This window comes from Falco peregrinus, chromosome 9 (assembly GCF_023634155.1).
Source record: "Falco peregrinus isolate bFalPer1 chromosome 9, bFalPer1.pri, whole genome shotgun sequence".
Lineage (NCBI taxonomy): Eukaryota > Metazoa > Chordata > Aves > Falconiformes > Falconidae > Falco > Falco peregrinus.
The window spans coordinates 27,060,060-27,080,827 of record NC_073729.1 but is presented as its reverse complement, the minus strand read 5'-3'; the positions used below and the strand labels follow the sequence as shown (position 1 = coordinate 27,080,827).

The 20,768-nt window shown below is 35.9% G+C and overlaps 1 protein-coding gene across 1 annotated transcript in view; it reads right to left on the bottom strand.

Annotated features, from left to right (window-relative positions):
* SYCP2 (synaptonemal complex protein 2) overlaps window positions 1–17,183 on the bottom strand; it is a 32,043-nt gene extending 14,860 nt beyond the window's left edge. The window contains exons 1-25 of the mRNA XM_055814556.1: window positions 17,045–17,183; window positions 16,219–16,359; window positions 15,848–15,976; window positions 14,811–14,915; window positions 14,199–14,223; window positions 13,753–13,838; window positions 12,949–13,037; window positions 12,360–12,394; window positions 11,592–11,734; window positions 11,461–11,513; window positions 10,421–10,466; window positions 10,093–10,188; window positions 9,556–9,616; window positions 8,836–8,984; window positions 7,865–7,939; window positions 7,251–7,394; window positions 6,084–6,183; window positions 4,763–4,878; window positions 3,692–3,764; window positions 3,536–3,593; window positions 2,650–2,786; window positions 2,180–2,274; window positions 1,548–1,666; window positions 733–763; window positions 67–131 (exon numbers count right to left, since the gene is read on the bottom strand). Coding sequence (XP_055670531.1) covers window positions 67–131; window positions 733–763; window positions 1,548–1,666; window positions 2,180–2,274; window positions 2,650–2,786; window positions 3,536–3,593; window positions 3,692–3,764; window positions 4,763–4,878; window positions 6,084–6,183; window positions 7,251–7,394; window positions 7,865–7,939; window positions 8,836–8,984; window positions 9,556–9,616; window positions 10,093–10,188; window positions 10,421–10,466; window positions 11,461–11,513; window positions 11,592–11,734; window positions 12,360–12,394; window positions 12,949–13,037; window positions 13,753–13,838; window positions 14,199–14,223; window positions 14,811–14,915; window positions 15,848–15,976; window positions 16,219–16,359; window positions 17,045–17,068 — 2,195 coding nt within the window. The 5' untranslated portion in view covers window positions 17,069–17,183. The remainder of the gene's footprint in view (window positions 1–66; window positions 132–732; window positions 764–1,547; window positions 1,667–2,179; window positions 2,275–2,649; window positions 2,787–3,535; window positions 3,594–3,691; window positions 3,765–4,762; window positions 4,879–6,083; window positions 6,184–7,250; window positions 7,395–7,864; window positions 7,940–8,835; window positions 8,985–9,555; window positions 9,617–10,092; window positions 10,189–10,420; window positions 10,467–11,460; window positions 11,514–11,591; window positions 11,735–12,359; window positions 12,395–12,948; window positions 13,038–13,752; window positions 13,839–14,198; window positions 14,224–14,810; window positions 14,916–15,847; window positions 15,977–16,218; window positions 16,360–17,044) is intronic.
* Window positions 17,184–20,768: the final 3,585 nt, after the last annotated feature.

The following is a 20,768-nucleotide window of genomic DNA, read 5'->3' as shown; positions in this document are numbered from 1 at the left end:
CAAACATCTCACAAAGTTAGGTAGGGGTAATTAGAAATTTTGTTTGAAAATGTTTTGACTACTTACACAATATGACCAGCAGTTACATTAAGAAAAGTAGTACTTTTCAGGCTTCTATCCCGAACTTCTCCCTATACATAAATAAAAATTTAACTCGCATGTCAAATTTGGACTATGCATTCATACACACTGTCATCTCAAAACGCAAGTTCTTCATTGTGAACATGTTAAAAAACCTAGCAGCTGCTCAGATTTCCACATGATCAGCAACAGTACAATACAGCAAAAGGGGACAAGAGCTGGCAGAAACTAAATATTTTGGAATTTATCCTTTAAGGATATCAATAAAACCTTCAGCATTTTTTTCCCTCCAAACATTAAGACTAATTTCTGTGTCCCATTTAAGGATTCTATAATCTCATTATGGTAATATTTTTATTCTAAATATTTAACATTGCCATGTTCAAAGGGAACAGATCTGATTTATACAATATGAAAACAGAAATTAATTTGGGTTCCACTGGCTGATGGTTGTCTGTAAAAATATCCACATAAGTAAATACATTAAAAGTATTTTAAGTATATATAATCAATGCATAATTAACATTAACATCTACAGATATTTAATGTTCAGCAGTATTTGTGGATTTTTGCTTTACATCTACTAGCTGCCACCATATAAGTACATATATCCGATATGAAAAAAAATTCCAACAAAAGCAATAATGTTACCTTAGAGACAGAGGATTTATTTAAATGTGGCCTAAAAAATAAAGATATGTTTTGTTAAATGCTAATGACAATATATGCATTAGAATACTGCTTATGTAAATAAAAGCCTTATAAACCACAACAAATTTATTCAGGTATTTAAAGACAAACCCAAGTGGATTAAAAGAGATCAGCCCCTTTCACTTTTGTGCTCTAGAAGAATTCATTCCATATCACACTGCTATACTGCAGTTGCTCCATGTCTTCCAAGTCCCTGTCCAAAAGGTTTAATAGGTGACATAGCCCAACTATTCCAGTCCTTTGTCATCCAGTTACAATCCCTCAGGGAGAGCATGGAATTATATGTAAAGTCTATCTCCAACCATCAGGTCCAGCAAAGTAAGACAAGATTTCTCATGTAAGAATTTGTTAAATTTAAACTCTCTAACCGTCAACTCTTTCAGAAAAACAGAACTAGGAACTTTAAATAATCAGAAAATTAATATCTGAATCCAAGTTTGACCTCCAAGCTATGATGATATAATGGAGACGCCCAACATGTGCAGTGCCCATGAACTATCCCAGTTAATTTCTCTCCACAGAACTTGTTGTGAGTGAGTGAATAAGCAGAAGACCACCGAATAAAGTTTCTAACAGCTTTTATAGTTGAACTACTGGAACTTTTCAAATACTAGTCTTCTGCTTTTTGTACAATAGGGTTTATCAGAAGCAAACAAATGATTCAGATGGAAGCAGGATGTGAAATAACTAGATGGAGTAGATCACAGACACATACACAAAAAGAATAAACACAAAAGTAAATATTCACATCATACCTGTTAATACCCAAAGAGTCTCCTGCTTTGCTTTTCTCATCAGTCTTTCCTTTGTATCTGTCACTGATTTTACTGATCAGTGATTTTGCTGCATCTGTCATTTCTTCAGACTTTGCTTTCTATAAAAATAGTTTAAGACTCAACTTCGAGCCCATTTAACAGAAGGGCAAAGCTGCAAACAGAACTACAGGTTCCAAACAATCACCTAAACTTCATGAAATGTCTTCTAGATGTACTTAATCACATTCCTTTGAAAACCATTTTCCTTTGCATTGTTCAAATAGCAAGCAACGAAACATCAGTTTAGCACATTTTTTTTTAAATGCTGTGGTTGTGTACTGTAACATTCAAAAGTGAATGAAGAAGTGTATGAGAAGCAGAAGCTGGTGCTTATTTAAGAATTATTTCTTTTTAAATTTGATTCTTAGAAAGGAATTCAGAGTAAAATTATCTTTATCAGTCACACTGAAAAAGTAAACAGTGAAGCTAACACTTAATTCACTTTGTATTAGTGAAAAGTCATTAAAAATAAGTCTGTGACTAAATGAAAGTAAAATACAAATTCGGAAATACCGAAAATTCAAAAATTCTCTTAATTGCAAGTCAAAGAAATGAAGGTAAGAAACTCTCACCATCTTTGATTGTTTTGGATGTGCAGCCTCCTTAAAGAGAGCATCAGGTTCCTCTTTTGTAAAATCGTAAGTCAAAGATGTTTCCGACACTCTAGCTGAAAGAAATGTTTTAAATGCTGTTTCAGTAATAGCTCAAATATTCTTCCTTTCTGTACTCAACAGTTTCTGTTCCAAATGATTAACACTGACTGTCCACTAAGTACTTTGCAGTTTTCTTCCTTCATGGTATCAATTACATTTTCCTGGTTTTCTTCTCTTTTTTAATTTCTTTGTTTATTGGGAAAGATACTTCAAAAACTGGAATAAATGTGGTTTTTTCCACAGCTATTTCACTAACAATAGAAACTAATACAGGGGAGAAAAAAAAAAGCACAGCTGTAGGTAAAAAATTAGTCTGAAAAATTTTTAACACTAGCAGTTAATCAATCTGAAATTTTTTTAACACTAGCAGTTAAAAGTATGAACATAACCTGGATGGGATGCACGTGCCAATGATGAATTTAGCTTTTGCTTGTCACCAATTGTTACATTCTTCTCAGGAACAGAGCATGCTCTTTTTTTCCATGTTTTGGTTTTATCAAAGGAACTCTCCAAAAGACCAGACAGCCTAACAAAAGTTAATACCATCTTATTATGAGTGAATTGCAGAAAGTGAGTATTAATTATAATAAACATGCATCACAAAATTGGAAAGTAGTGTTATCTTGTAGATATTAATGCATTTTACATTGGTACCTAAGCCTGCTACCATTCTGCAGCAAACCAACACATCGTAAAATGACAGACCTTCAGAATCAACATATATTTTTAGGTCAACTTCAAAAAGGCAACAGCATCCTATGACCATCATTAAAGCTTGAACCTAGGTAACTATGTGCTGTGTCAAACCTACTACTTTTTATGGTGCCGTTCACTTATGTAAACCCCTATCTCATTTGTATTTTACCTTCTGATGTCATCTGTACAAACTGCTCTCCTTGTTACTATTAAAGCTTACTTTAACTCCTAGTCTGATCTTGTCAACGGGTACTATTTTCACAGACAAATTCACTAATTTAAAGTCTCTGATTATACCAACAGAATAGTACTGATCATGAAGCAGTCCTAGCAAATACGTGTAAGAGTACTGGTTTGGTGCCATGAATTTCAGAATAAACCCCCCCCAAAAAACAACATAATAAAAGTGGCCTGACTTACACAGCCAACAGTTCTCAGTGCAACCCTCACAGAGGGTGAGATAATTAAACTCTGGTATTTTCTGAAACTATGAAACAAAATTAAAATTCTGGGAATATTTGAAAATAATTCTTTTATATAAGTGACAACAGTGACTTAGTATTCTCTTCCAATACTTACAGAGGTTTGCTGCTTCTCCCTGCTGGCTGAGAATCAGGAACAATCTCTGACGCTTCATCTAAATGAGACATTAATTTGATATCAATTATTATTACAAAAGAAATGGACAAAAAAACTTTAAAAGTAAGGACTGTCACCACTTGTAAAATTACTTGCCTAAAGTTTGCTTTTGTGTGGCTGCAATTTCTGCCTCTTGCATAATTTCTAAAACTTCTTCAGCACACCTTTGCTACAACGGGATAACACCCAAAAGAAAAATATTTATGTAGGACTATAAACAGTATAACCTCATAAACCTGTATCTTCCCTAATAAAATCTGAGATTATTTTTCTATTTCATAGAAGTGCTAATTTCAATACCTTTTCAGGTAGTTTTGCCTCATCTCTGATATTTGAATTTCTGTTCTTCTGTTCTGTTTCACAAAATTCATTGTCTAGTGTATGTCTTTGCCCACTCTAAAATGCACAATAAGTAACACTTACTTCTTTTGCTTTTACAGATTATAATTGTCAAATTCTCCTATAAAGTAACACTTGAAATATTCTAAACTATACATTCTAGATGTTGAAGCCTTTTTGGAAAATGTGGCTATATAAAAAAATGCTTCAGAATCCCATAGGCCAGGGTATGGCTGGAATCTGACCCAGAAAGCCATTCAGAGCCAGAAATAAAATAAAAATGTTACTATGAAGTCTTTGTACAACTGGAACAGAAGCAAAACCACATATACTCAAACTGCAGTTCAGTGACATCTATGTAGTTTCATTTGACTTTAGTGAATGCCTAATCAAAAATACGTAAAACCAATGCTATAAATACTATAACCTGAAGACGTTAACATTTCACAATATAGCTGAATGTATTACATTTTTTTAAGAGTATTTCAAGACTGTGTAATTAATTTAAGATTCTGTGCATACTCTGTTCTCATTATACACAAAGGAAGAATTGCAGTATCTAGTAAAAGCAAATTAACTCTGGGGTCAGAACTGATGAGTGAATGCAAATTTAGCTGATTTTGGAAGAGTTCAGTCTGACTTTACATGTATTAAACCTGAAATCCAGAGGACAAGAAAACACTATGTAATAAAGTAAAACACACTATTTTCTAAAAGTGAGTTGCTGACTGCCAAACTCTAGCTCTTTAAAATATGAAGTAGGAACAAATTAAAATGGAAATTAATGTTAAACTAAGTAAGAGACTTAGCTACAGATGACATGCATACTCCAGTAGGTTCTTGATAGAAACTCTTTGTTCTGGTCTCATTCATTGCATTATTAGACCTTCCAGCAGAGCTCATCATTTCCAAAGGTAATTTAAATCGTCCTTTACAAGGAGTGGCTGAAAACAAACCAGAAACATGCTAAAATTCTACCATTTCTTCTATCACAATTACTGTGCTTTCTCTGACATTAATATGAAGAGTTCTACCCATGATCACACCTATTCTATGAACTTTAAAAAAAGTTGGCTAGTATTTGTATCAACTCCTCACGTACCTTATATAATTCTATTGATTTCAATTAAGTTACATGGAGGTTAATAAGCCCACAGACTGTGGATATCTGGAGGCAAGTGATGCTTTTTATAGCTGGACTCTGGTATAAAATGGTCATATATTTGAAGATTTTACTCTAATGTATTTTTGCTGGAATAGACTGTGTGGTTAATTTCCAAATAAAAGAATTTGCAGAGGTTCTTGTCTTTTTCCATCGTAATCTGAAAATGCATGCTTTTCTAGCCTCTGTTACTCTTAATTTACATGTGATATATGCATATACATAACTAAGGATACTGGTGCACTTGAGACAGCTAAAGCGAGAAAATTGTTAGTCATGTTCTGCCACTAGTTGCCTTTCCAGCCTCTACTGGTCTTTGTCTTATGATCTCTCCCTTGTCAAAAGTATTAAATATCTGTTACAGTAAGACTATTAGTAGGAAAGTGATATCTCCCATTTGTGATAAAGTCTCTTCCTTGTTCTTTTTGCTGTAAGAGCACTTTTTGACATAAACATCAATAGCCCTGGACCTGTGACTCAACCTTGCAGTGGATCCCACCTCGCTCACTAGCCATATAATCAACTGCCCCTTGAAGAAACACATGCAGTTTCAAGGTAAGAGTAAAATGCAAGTGACAGACACATAGGAGAAAGCTGATTTTCCACTGCAACTTCTATTAAAGCACCAACTGCTAAGAATTCTTTAAACCAAGAGTGTATGAGGTAAGCAATGAAAAAACACCTGTGTTTTCGGTCTTCTAGACGACTTCTCAGCTTGCTCCAGAACAAACAGCTGATTGACAGCAGCAGTAAAAACAATAGGTGGCCTTCAGCTGTTTGGAATGCATGTGCAGCTACTACACTGCATCCTGTCTATAGACCAGTAGCAAGTGGCCTGGCTTAAAAATTTCAAGTTTAAAGCACCTGCTATAGATATTTTGTAAGGTCTACTTTTCATTCCCAGCTCTGCAAAGGATCACAGTTCATGCTTGTATTTCAAAGATGATTTATAGCATATTTTTAACCTGAAAGTACTGGCAAACTTACACATGCTAGCAAATACCAGTGGACTCCTTGTGGAAAATCTTGTAGTTCCAGGAATAAACACAGATGCTTCAGACACTTTCCTTTTACAAGATGTAGTTCTCTTGAAGAACAGAAAAAACTTGACCACAATACACAGACTTAAGGATGACAACACAAGATTTTAGAAAATCTACTTTCAAGTCTTTTGATACATTCTACTGATGGTATGTCAGTTACCGTTGCTGCACACATCAATGGCATATGATTTTTATGCAGCTCCCTTTTTAGAGAAAGTTCACCAAACACCTGAATTATACAATACTTTATATAATTTAGTTTGAACTGAGATCAGTGATTGTTGTTTTCTAAATTAATTCAATAAAGCATGGACAAATCCTGTCCCTTGTTAACAATCAAGTAACCAAGATGATTCCCAGGAATTTCTGCAAAGCTATCACATAAGCCATAAACCAGCAGAACCTCAGGGACAGGTTTACTAGACTACTGCCAGCAAGACATGCACTGTGTGTCTGTTGCACAATGAAGACATGGCAACACTGCTTCATGTTTTCCCCCATCCCTAGCATCTCTGCAGTTAGCCCTAGCAGAACCATAATACACTTATAATCTCAGAGTGATTGTGGGGCAAAAGGAACACCAGGCTTAAAGAACTGGGCTCCTGTCAGTTTAAACCACAGAATCGGTTATGCATAGCAGCGGTCCCATGAAATTGTGATTTGAATAATCCAGAATACAGGATTCACCTTGAAAACCACATGCTTTTTGTAATCATCAGTATTTGTGAATGCCAAGCCTGTATGACTTGCCTCTAATTACAGCTATAACTATTGCTGATCATTAACAAGTCTCCAGAGGCTACACTAGACTTTTGCATATCCTAAGAGATATATGCGTGTCTTGAAAATATTTCTCTTTAATTCTCAGAGCATGATGGTCTAAAGAACATTAACAAATTATTTTTATTTGTGTCACATTGTTATAATTTCAAAATACATAATAATGAGATATATTTTTTTTGCAAAGGCATTTATACAGCTCAGTGTCAAGTGATAAAACAAATCCTGTATTAATTATATCCCAACCGTAAAATAACAGAAGTTTTATAATATAAAATATGATAAATATTGAAATTGACTGGTATTTTACTGTTTTGATAATCCTACTTACCTCGGAGGAACGACCTCTGCATTTTTCTTGAATGTGATTTTTCTTCGGAGTCCTCAAAGTTCCAGGAAGTTGCTGGATTTTGTACTTACTGAGTTGCTCCTCTTCTTCTAAATGTGGCAACAACTGACTTTCTGGTACCAGAACCTATGTAATATTTGGATTTTTTTAATTTTTATACAATATTTGGATTTTATTATGCTTTATATTTTGTATTTATATGAACACACAGAGCGCAACTTCTTTACCCTAACACATTCCCCTCTCGATTTTGATAAACTTCAGAGCTTATACACTTTTACTTTGAAAAGCATCTGACCTAACTTATTTTTCATAAGTTAGGATGGATTATCAAATCACAATTCACATCAAAGAATTTCCCTTGTGTGCATCTGTCTGAAGTATTCTAAGATTTGGATATTAATATTGGTGTCCTCCCAAATATACAATATACACACATACTTACTAGAGATCACTTAACTGGTTTTAGAGTTATTTTTACTGACTGGCATTTTAGAAGTCCTTATTTTTATGGTGAATGATCACAAATTAGCTAATAATCAGACTAAATATATAAATCAAGAAAACAACCATCTTGGCATACTGAAATAAAATACCTGTGATCCTCTTTCATCAAAAATGACATGTACAGTTGTTTTGGCAACTGATGCAGACTGCTTCTTACTAAAGTCCTACAAAGTGAGTAACCATTTATGTAAAATACACACTTTTCTCAATATTTTTTATTATTATTACTACACAATAAATGGAAAAAAATATTTAGAGTCAGATCTCAGGTGTCTGAAAACAGGTTAGAGGGGAAAATGAATTCTTCAAGCTCACAGCAGTTCTTTTCCTCATGAGTTTCTCAGTCTGTCAAGAGTTCAGGGCAAAGCAGTTTGTTACAAGCTGGAAGGAATAAGCTATGGCTTGCTAAAAATTTTTTACTAAATGAGTAAATTCGTAAGAGCGGTAAGCATACTGCAAAATGGTATTGCTAATGAAGCATTTCTGAAAGACTTCTGTATTTCTAAGCATCCAGTTCTTGTGCTTCTGGAAAATTATACATGCTATGCAAAACTTGACATTAAGCTATGATGATCCTTTTCCAGCTAGTTTTGTTGCAATTAATTCTAAATCTTAGAATCACAAAATCATTTATGTTGAAAAAGAGCTTTAAGATCATTGAGTCCAACCGTTAACCCAGCACTGCCACACCCACCACTAAACCATGTCCCAGTGTGCCACATCTACTCATCTTTTAAATACATCCAGGGATGGCGACTCCACCACTTCCCTGGGTAGCCTGTTTCAGTGCTGGGCCACCCTTGCAGTGAAGGCATTTTCCCCAATAGCCAACTAAACCTCCCCTGATGCGACCTAAGGCCGTTCCCCCTCATCCTTATTTGGCATCTTTACTGAAGCTTAATAAATTATGGGATAAATACTGTTCTGTAGCAGTCATGTTAATCAGAAACATTTGGTATAAACAGATACTGATAATCACATCTATAACAATATTTATGTGACAATGAGACATTTATTTTGAATCCATTGGAAACCATTTGGAAAGTTGTTTAAATCTTACCTTACACTTACTAAATCCATAAATCTTTCTGGTTACATCTTTGATGTCCAAGATATAATCAAAATATAAAAAAAATATATCTCCTTCTTGATTACCCACATTCATTGGTCTTTTTAGATCTATTGTTAATAATTTCTTTGAATCTTTTTCTGGACAAAAACAAAATTTGAAAAGTAGTTTCACTACAATTTAGCAAGATCTCATGTAATATTTGCAAATACATGAAACTTGCTGGCATTCTTCAGTTCAGCTATTAAGATATATATTTTATTTAATTCACTCTATCCTACAATAAATTTTATTAGTGAAACAATTCAAGATTCAATCTTTTAGAAATACTTGTTCTGTATATTGCCCTGTGGAATTTTCTTTTGAAGGTTATTTACCATTGCTGCAGACAAATTACAGACACATACAAAACTATTCTAAGTAGTTTAAAAGGAACATTATTAAATGTCACTGTCTTATGCCTTATTCTGCATTGAAATTAACTCTAATGTGATGCAAGACATTATTTTAAAATTATTTTAATAAAATCATACCTGCATGCCTAAAATGCAAATGTCACTGCAATGCAATTTTAGCCCAGATAAAAACAGTACCTATAATATTTTAAGTGGAAATTTTGCTTTGCTGAGAATTGAGTCAGTACTTTACTATTAATCAATTTGAAAATCCAAGTTAGTGTGTAACAAAGGTCACATTTTTGAACACCAATACCTTCAAGGCTGTATAGGGCTACCTCTTCTTCGGGTATAACAACTGTTTCCCACTGATGATCCTTATTTGAAAAATGCATATTTTTAAAGATAGAAAAGCATTATATTACAATTAAATGAAGTGCAGTGGTCAAAAAGTTATTCAGTGAGGACAATTTTTAAATTTTTTTAATCCTCTGTTACAATACAAGGAGTGACAATGAACAGAAGCTCCATTTATAAGAGTGAACATTTTCAAAGAGCTTTGCCAGAGACATTAAACTAAACAATTTTTGTAGGTGGGACTCAACTGTAACTGAAATTTTGTAAATGGCTTCTTGTTCACAGGTGCATGTGTTAAAACTGTTTGCAAACAGTATTAGAAAGCCACTACTTTGAAATTGTTTGATCTAAATATGTACACCGAATCCAGGTTTTTTCCCCTCCACACTGTAACTGCATGTGTACCTTTGATGGGGGAAACAAATTTGATACACTTGGAAATATGTGTATCTACTGCCTCAGAACAATCTAGTATGGCAAACAAAAATTAGCTTACTGCATCATCTGCTGCCACATAGAATGATATACTTCTGCTACCAACATTAAAATCAATCCAAAATTCTTCAAGATTTTCATCCATTGGTATTTGTAGCTAAAACAAAAACATTAAGATAAAAAGAGTAAGAGCTGAGAACAATGATTTATACCAGCTAACAGGCTTTGTGTTAGTCTGAGAAACTTTGAATACATGCAGATCTGTATACACCTGAAAAAAAAAAAAGATATTTTTTTTTACTTGATGCTTACTCTTTCTTTACTAGAAGGCAGAAATCCTTCAACTGCACTAACGAAAATCTGCGGATATGATTAAGTCTGAAACTTACCTCATATTCACCAAGAGCTGCTGATAAACACGGATATGTAAAAACCCTGTAAGAAAAGGGTATTTTGTCAAGTATCCTAAAATGCTGTAAATACATTGTTCGTATCTGAACACAGCGACTGGACTGTATTTTCAGCACAAATCTTGTGTGCTTTAGAGACCAAGAGATCAGAGCAATCAAAAGAGCAGTCACTTGACTGCATTTCTTTCCCAAAGGAGACACCATGAAAAAGTATATAGCCTCACAATGAAAGCAGCGGTCTCAGACCTCTTGTCACAACATTCATATATCTAGCTTATCTGGTATTTTAAGAACAGTATTCAAGCTGAATATACACCTGACAGAAAGACATACAATCTCTTCGCTGTCATGACACATAAAAAGTAAGATGCAGAGCATGTGATCATATGCGTAAGAAAAAAGCTCGTATTTTCTTTTCTTTTTCATGTCCCATTTCTCTACCAGATGTTCTCATCGATTATCTCAATGGAAATACACTAAATCAATAAAGGAATATACGCTAACCGATTACTAGCTATTGTTAATGATGTTTACTCAATTATTGAGCATCTCAAAATTTTCCAGTGGAACTGACTAGAATACAAAAACTGGCTTCTTACAAACATTTATTAAAGGAAGTGAAGCAAACACTTTATATTTTTAAAGATCTTTTCAAATGCATGTCCTTTATTTAGTGACCAGTTCTTCAAGCAATTATCTACTAATCTGAAACATGTTTGTGTTTTTTCCAAATAATGGGAATTACAAAAAATTAACATCTTAATAGAGAAGACAGTATTAGTGACAACGTACCAAAAGATGGTATTACTCAATTTCTTTACTGTTTAATATTTTTAAACTATCTTAACTTCATGTGGTTGTTGACTTCCTAACACAGCAATATTCATCTTATTTGCTTGTATTCTTTTAATTCAGAGTTTCCCAAAACCAGTCTTTATGATACAAAGGTAACTCCCAAGGAACGGTCAAGAAATCCAAAAAAGAAAATATATTGGCTTTCAAAAAAAATTCAGTTTTACCTTCTTTTGTCTCCAAGCATGCCATTCACCTGGTTAAGAAATTTTCTGCAATCCTATTAAAACACAAAAATTTCTTAAAGGTTTGTAAAATGAATGTTTACCTGCCTGTAAATATTTTTCGAAAGACTTACTGTTTCAAACTCAGAATCTTTAATTCCTTTAAATGCAGTGGACACAAACTCCATGGGAAACCACTTGCATGCCAGTTCTCGTCTTTGTTTCTCTGATACCATTCTGCATAAAGCTTCTGTAATGGCTACTTGCAGGTCATAGTCTACAGCACAACACATTTTACAGGAACAGCAGTTTTAAAGATACTAATGATATGAAAAAAAATATTACATAGGAAACTGGTATATGCACTGCTGAACATTTCCTACTATGTTATCACATCACATCCAAATATGTAACCCATAAAAGATTCATAGATAAAAGGATATATAGATAAGGGAATAAGAATGACTAAACAACTTATGTTTCAAAATGAAATTTCAACCAAACTTTCAAAGAACATCAGAGCAACACTAGGTGTATAAGCAAGAGGTAAGAACTTTCCAACTTTCACCTGTCAGAACCGGGAAACCGTTGGATACCAAGTGATCCCTGAGAGAAGTTACAGTACTACTAAACATGGCTAGCACTTCACTATCCTCAAAAGACTGACTTCCTTATGATCTTTTTTATTTTAAAACTTATATTCTACAGAAGAAAAGGACTGAAAACTTCAGTTAGCCATGCACTACACAGATCTGAAACATTCTATTTTGCAGATTGCTTTCATGCACTATTTTTATTTTCCAGAGGACTCTAATCACAACATTCTGCAGCTTCTTTAATGGGTCTGCATGCAATTTTTTAAGAAGCTCACTACTAAATTGTCTGTTACGTCCTTTGCTCACCTCCAGCATCCAAAATTCTGCTCCCCATGTCACTCCTGCCAAACAATGTAACATTACATCAAAACAGGACATCAACACAAAGCATAGAAGTAAAGTTTATTAATTACAAGCTTTCAATGTACGAGATAAAACCCTGCTTCCACTAAACTATTAGTCATCAAAGGGGTAAGTCTGTTATGCTAAGGATATACATCTGAAAGTACTACTGGGGAAGTGAACCACCTGATACACGTAATTTTTATTCTATTTATTTTTTCAAATGCTGTAAAAAGGTTTCCCAGTGTGAATAACTTGTCCTTCCAGTGACTGATTCACTGTACTTTACATACATACTTACAAATAAGAATTTAATTATTTTACAACAACTGGGACGAGAAGACCCAGATCAGGAAAGATGTAAATTTAGGCTTGTAATGGAGAATAACCCACGTGAATACCTGCCCACAGCCACTACCACTGGCAACACAAAAGCAAATGCAAAAGTGATTTGAGCAGGGACCAATCTGCATGCAGCATGTCTTAGTGAAAACTGCCTTCCCAGCTATGCAAATGATATAATGCTATAAAAATTATACTGAAGATTATTTACATGACAAGCAACATTTCCTTTGTAGCAAATATTTTTTTCCTGACATCTCGAGGCGTGTTGTCAAGCATTAAATTCAGTTTTCTTACTACCTAAGAAGAGTGGAAAAAGGGGAGTGAGATTAAATATAAAATAAGTTGATAAAGTTTAAGTTATTCTTATTTTGGGCCCTTGCAATGTATTTCATACCACTGAAGAGAAATAATTGCAAAACAAGAAAAGAAAATGAGTTCTATCTTACCTTAAATGCCATTTATCTTAATACTAACTACATTAATTCCAATAAATTACATAAGCTTTAATGTGAACATCAGCTGTTAAAGGGCTATGCTTCATTTTTTCAGCCTTAAATACAGCAAAAAATCCCCAAAACTTTCAAAGCTGGAGTGCTGTCTGTAGTCGATTGCTGAGCTAAAGTGTACCTTAAGTTTGAATTAAAAAGCCTCTCCTTTGAGGATGCAGCCTTTATAGAAGACTTTTCGTAACTTTCCCTTTCTTGGGGGGGGGGGGGGGAAGGGAAAACCTGACAACCTGAGTTTACAAAAATAAATAGGAGACATTTGTAGGGAAAACCTGACAACCTGAGTTTACAAAAATAAATAGGAGACATTTGTAATATACTAGAAGGTATGCAGGTTTCCTACAAGTATCTAAGGAATTTACAACCAAGAATCTTAATCCTATTTATAGCAGTTGTAATAGAGCGTATTCTTCTCTACTAGAGCACCACAATAGTCTTCCTTTTGCAGCATCTGTACAGTTAAAACACTAACCAGAAAATTATTGCTTAGAAAGAAGAGTGTTTACCTCCTGCTGAACATAAATATTAATTCTTACGTCAGTGATGAGTGTACATGTTCTCACAACAAAGTTTTCTAGTATTTGCATTTTACCTAATGAATAGGAGGAAATCAATTAGTTATAAAAAGTGTATTAGGGTACCCCCTCATCAGCATCTGGATAAAGATTCATTTTCATTTAGAAATAAAATATAGTATGTCTTCCTGTCCATACAAGATTACTGATATTAAAAAAGACCCAACCAAACATCTTAAGCTTAATGGTTAAATGCAAGACAAAACAGTTATTTAAAGTTTATAGCAAATATGGCTCTTTACGATGTTACTATTCCTGTGCACCACTATGTAAGTCCCTTGGGCATGAGATTATTTTAAAAATACACTGATTAAGTATTCTGAAGAGACATTTTAAGGTTAACTATCATATCTACCATACACTTTTTTAAAGCTCACCTTCAGGTCTGCTATCACATATAGCCTACAATAAAAAAACAAAACCAAAACAAATCATTTTGATACTGTAAATATTACAGCATGAAAATCAGGTAGCGTACCTAAAGCAAGTAATCAAAAAGCATTTAAGATTATAAAATTATCTCATCCTTAATGAAGAACATGAGACTTCTTCTAATACCAAGTGTCATTTTCCAATATTGTATTTCAGTTAAATTTATGGAAATTACTTCCCCAATGATAATTTTTTTTATGCACTGAAAAACCTCACAGATTTATAAATTTGAGGTCCTGGGATTAGCATACCAATAATTTATGTAATCAAAATTAGAGTAAGATTAAATTTTTTTGTTCACTGAACACTTAAGTTCTTTTCTTTATTTCATGATGCTGATCATGAACAGAAAATGAGTATGAATACAGGCAAATTGTTTATCCAAAAAGACTTACAATCTGTATCAGAAATCATTGTAACATTAACTTTCAAAGGATATTAAATGGAAACAATAGAAACACATTTGAAATTCTTTTGTTGATAAACTACTGGTAATTAATTTACTAGTAATTTATTAATAATACACACAATGTATTTTATTATCAAAATATTTTTACCAGCAACATGTTGAAGAAATCTTCAGCCAGATTTGTAAGCATTTCATTCTTTTCATTTCCTCCACGGATCAAAATTCTTTTTACCTTTTCAAACCAATTAACCATGTAAAGGGAAAATAAATCTATTTTAATAGCATGAAGAAGGACAATAATACATATTATACTGAAGTAAAATTATACAAACTATACAATGATTGAAACAACAGCAACATTACCAGTCTGCTGAACATACTTTAGTGCCAGACTGAAATTTTTCACTCACACTAAACAAATGTAGGTGATTTCAAACTAAGGTAATTTCTGTAGCTGATTTTTTAACACAAAAACTAGAGGACTACTTTTACACCTGCCATCACAAACAAAAGAGCTGAAAATGGATAATGGCTGAATGGAAAAGTATGTTTGCAGATGTGAATATAAGCATGAAGTTAACACCAGGGGTTTTTTTTAGTAAAGCAGTTGAGAAGGCAATCGAGTAACACATCTGATATTGCCATTAATTTTCTTCAGTAAAGTCTCTGGTGAAAGTAGTAAGAAGTGGTATCTATTTTTCGGTATATTTATTATGTTGAGTTACAACTGATTTAATGTATTCAATGTACAGATCGAAATAACACCAAATAATCTGAGTAGCACTACAACCTGTTGAAAGAAAAGGTACATTATTGCTGTTGCAAGTATTAACAAAATAATTAATAAATTGCACCAGGAAATTCCAACTCCTCAATCAAAAGCAGTATAGCAAGTTCATATAAAGATATCACCTTGTTGTAAGCATTTCTAAATTAATTATATATTGCATAATTTGCAATACCTTCACTTAGAGCAGCATCACTTTATAAGGAGTCACTTGTCAAGGAACATTTAAATCTGAATAACGTTTGTTGCAAAGTTATGGGAAATTCTTAATTCAGAAACAGTCAAGGGCCAAATCAAATACTAAGCTGTTCAGCAGTCAGGCATTACTTACGCATGCTCTATTAAATTATATATATATTTTTAAGAAGTTCACGTATGCTTTATATAGTTTTACTTATCCTTCCAATAAAGCCATGTTTTATCATTGCTGGGACCCCATCTTCTCCTGCTATGCTGATTTTGTTCCAACATTTCTGAACAGAATTTAGTAAAGTGGAAATAGTTTTGACTTCTTGTTTGTCAAGTTCCTGAAATTGAAATTACAACACTGACTTTAGTATACAGTTCTAGAGGAACCTGTATTTAATTAACCAGATGCCTTTTTGTTTTCAAAAGCCACCTTAATTGTAGCCTGAAGTAGAATTTTTGTTCTTTAATTTTATTTCAGTTTTTCAAATCAACTGCTGGTATAAACCAAGCCAAATGAAAAACATTTTTTCAGACTATTAAAATGACCATATAGATTACGCTAATGTAATAATTATATTACCCAACAGAGAAGCTTGTCTAATTTGTTGACAAACTGGTTGCTGCATTTGTGAGAGGCATTTTCACAGTCTTCTGCTGCCACAAACTGTTCTAATAATCGGAAATCTTTTTTTCTTGTAACTTCATCAATTAACTTTTCAAACTGTCAACGATAAAACAGAGCAACTGTATTACTGTATGTTTAACACCAATACTAATTTAGCAAGATTTAGCATAGGTTTTATGCAATCACCTGTTGCATTCTAAGAAAATATTCTGAATCACAGAATTGATAAATGTAAAACCTAAAGCATGGAACATCATATCTAATACACTAATCATGCAAATACTTATGAACCGAGTTTTTAATTATGTGCCAGTTTTCCTTAACTGAATGTTCTTTCTTTCCTCATGCTACAAACAAATGCTTATATAAGTTCTCCCTGTGTTAATATCCCATCCTTACTACATATAATACTTTGCATTTCTAAGTTATCTATTACTGATTTTAAAAGATGTTAATATATTTGAGCACTACTGCCTTCCTCGACTATTTTGCCCCTCTATTCTTTCTAGACCAGTTATAAACAGACTTCAGCATTTTGAGCTCAAGCGTCATTCCAACTGATTCATGTATGTCAAATGCATGATTTTAATCAGTAACTATTTCCAATTCCTCTTGCTTCCTACCCAGCTACTTAGCACTAACCTACATCAAAGGAAAATTTCTTCCTACAACATTCTTTTCCACACTGCAAATTTTACTTGTAATTAAATACCAGAAGCAGCGCTTTAAGCTAGTAATTAAAACAATCAATACTCAACTATTCTGGTCCATAAACACATACCTGCATCTCACTCCTGGCTGCCATTTTTGCAGTTCATCTACGCAGCTGCATAAGGGAACAACCATCACATCACCAAAACACAATTCACTGACTTAGACTCAAATCAGTTTCACGAACACCAGCGATCAGTCAAAATACATTACAAATTCCAGAATTTGTCACTCGGCTAAATACTGTTTAGGAAATTAAACTGACTGGGGATATAATGAAACCCCTTGCGTGGATAAGCAATTGCTTAAAATGAGAGGGGAAGGAAGGATCAACTTTGGCAATGGAGGAACAGAGGGTCCTGCAGCGGACAGTCTGTATTTCTCCACAAGGAAAAAAACAACAAAAAAACCTTCACTAATTTATTCAGAATAGGTAAGTCAACAGCAGAACTCCAGAAGGGCCTCATTATAAAATAATAAATTAAATCATTTAAGAAAAATGTGATGAACGCATGCAGGGAAAAAAGCTATCCTAATTATACATAGCGGTGTGCTCTGACATGACTATCACCAAAAAGGAAGATGTAAAAATTATAGTTTTCTGAAAACATTTTCTTAATACTCAAAAGCTGACCTAAGTATCTTCTTTTGAGAGTCAATGTATTAAAAAAACCCAACAAACTCTTTATGCTTTGTATAAATTAATCTATATTGCCCAATGTGCCACAGGCACTTTTGGTTTCCCAGGTATCACAGAACTAGACAAAACAAATGGAAATAATCATTAAAAATAGGAAGAACAAGCAACCGGGAACACACAGCAGTAATTTCTGTACTCCTAAGTAATACAAAAGTAACAAATTTAGAGAATTGTTTTAATCATTTTTCCAAGAAAAGAATGCAGCAGCCTCCACTGCAGCCTGGCTATCACCTCACAGGCCTCTTTCCTCTGTCCTAGTCAGACATGCCAGAGAAAACATGAATCCCCTTCTGTGTGCCTCCTTTCGACCAGGGGGGAAGACCTTCGCCCACGCAGTGGCTAGCACTTCCCTCAAGAACTTTGTTACTGGGAGGCAAAGGCCCCGCACCCCCGTGCCACCAGCCACCTCAGCGCCGGCAGAGCTGCTGGCCGCGGGGGGTCGGCGGCGAAGCCCCCCAGCATGGCGCCCCTCACCTGACCGCCGCGGCACACCAAGGCACCGCTTCCCGCCGACCAATCACTTCCAGCGCCGGTAGTCTCCAGCCAATCACTGCCCGCGCGGCCGGCATACGGGCCAATCGCCACCGCAGGCGCGGGTCGCAAGGCGGGTTTCCCTTACCGTCAGGCATCCCCGCGCAGAGGCTTCTCCTCTCTCCGCACCTGTGGCGGCCTCACCTAGCCGGTCAGCTGCCGCGGAGGGGGCGGCGCGGGGCGAGGCGGTTTTGCAGCGGGGTGGGAGCAGGGGTGCCTCGGCCAGGCCACGGGGAGCCCCCTCAGGGCAGGGCCGCGGGGAGCCGCCTGGGAGCCCCCTCAGGGCCGGGCCGCCAGGAGCCGTCTTCGGCTGCGCTGGCGCCTCCTGCGGCCGGGAGATCTGGCGCCGCTCGGACGTGCTGCAGCCGCCCTGATGGCTGTGAGAGCCCCGCTGCCTGCCCAGCGCCCCTGCCTGCCCAGCGCCCCTGCCTGCCCAGCGCCCCTGCCTGCCCAGCGCCCCTGCCTGCCCAGCGCCCCTGCCTGCCGTGCCGAGCGGGAGCTGCCGCAGCCCCAGCACCGGGGCCCGCAGGAGGAGCGGGAACGGGGCTCGGCGGTGCGGTGCCAGCGGTGTACAGTAGCCACGGTAGCCAAGCACCTGCTTACGCGGGCCCGCTGCTGCTCCGTTCTGCGTTACAGGTTGTCGTTACTGATAACCAGTACGTAGAATGTTAATTTCAGTGCATAGTGTAGGCAGAAGTTTGGGGGCACGAGGTTGCTAAACCAGCATAATTCAATAGTATGCTTAATTCAGCAACATTTCCACCACCACCAAGTGCCCGAGTAGGCAGGGCTGATACAGCAACGCGGACACGGACCTGCTGGCTTCTGTGCTCTTCATCAGAGGGAACTGGGTAAGGTGTTCAAATGAAATCCAGCCGTTCCAGAGTGGGGCTTTACTAGTATTGGTGTGATACTGGTGTATCTATCACCGTATCACAAATACAGGTGTTAACGTTCAGCATGAATCTTTTGTATTATTCCAATGGAGTATCAGGAGGCATCTCTATTCATACCCAGAATAAGCAGTAGGGGAACATGGAGGAGACCAACCACCTTTCACAGTAGGCAAACCTGCAGCAATTGTAAGTACCACCACTGACTTCCTAAAATAAGAAAACAAAATACTATAAAAGGTAAAAAAGCTGTACAGGAAGTATTTAAAGTACCACCAGATGTCACTGTAATTCAAGAAAATGACAAGTGGTATGAGACTTGGATCCTCTCCACTGAGGATTTGATCCCATGGGCGTGAGTAGTGCTGAGCATTTTGCAGGAGGCATGCTCAGTTCAAGGGATTAACTGCAGCATTAGCTGCTGTCACATTTGTTCTTGGGATGCTTTAGTAGAAAGCAGTGGGTGATCTGAAACAGATCTGTAGAAGTACAGCTTTACTGAGAAACCTACTAGGGACAAAACTTTCCATGAGGAACCTGGAGCATCCAAAATTTTCTGTAAAAACTGAATTAGCATCAACACAGGCTTAGACTATTTCCAGATTTTCAGATCTTGTAAAGAAAACAGCCCTACTCATTCTAGAGCGAAAGAAAAGTGAGTCATGAAGTCTGGGAGAAGTGGATCATACACTTTCCCTCCTGCACCAGGTACACTGACATGATTGGTGTCAAACAGACAGAAATAAACATCCCCTAATGCCTATTTTAGAATCATAGAATAGTTTTGTGTTAGAGGGAACCTTAACAATCATCTAGTCCAATCCCCTTGCCATGGGCAGGGATGCCTTCCACTTGACCAGATTGCTCACATTCTGTTTGGTTTAGCAGAAGGGAGGTCAGCAGAAAGCAGAATTTTCATTAAGTTATGCATTGCACAGATTGGAACAAGCTGTCGTTGTATGTAGAACTAAAGGGTCAGAAGCGTTGATGCCAACAGTTTTAATACCAAGTGTCAGCTGATACAGCTGCAGATCTGAGGGAGAAAGCCTAATCAGGAAAGAAGTCAGCGCTGACATTACACTCTTGTTGACAAATGACTAATCATTTAGACTTGCTGCTCTGTGGCTTTACCAGGCAATGCTTGTAATGTACATACAAAATTGTTGTGAGCACTGATGAGACACTAAATTAAGTACTGCAGTTACGATTGACTGTTAGCATATTACTCAGTACAAGCTGGAATTTAATTTTTTGTGTTTGTAAGATATATGCAAAGAAACTATGAATTTGAAGCCAAATGTAAAAATAACACCTACATTAAAAATAATGCTATCTGTAAAATAAACCTGATGGTTGGATGTTCACAGCAAAAGTCAGTCCTTCTCTTAAATACTCTTACACACATCCCCACCCATGAGGCTCAAGCAAATTCACATTGTTTTTAAGAGATATGTTAAAATCAAAGACCACTATCTCTATCCTTTGCTGGTCTCCTGGCTAGGTGACACTGTGGCTGCTGTATTTATTTCCAGGTGATTCTTAATACTCTATTTTATTGGGTAAAGTTACGACAGTTAAGGTGTTACTACTGCTAGTTCCGATTTAGATCAGTAGTGTAGGAAAATGGAAAACCAAGAGTCATAAAGATAAGGTATTATAACATCATGCTT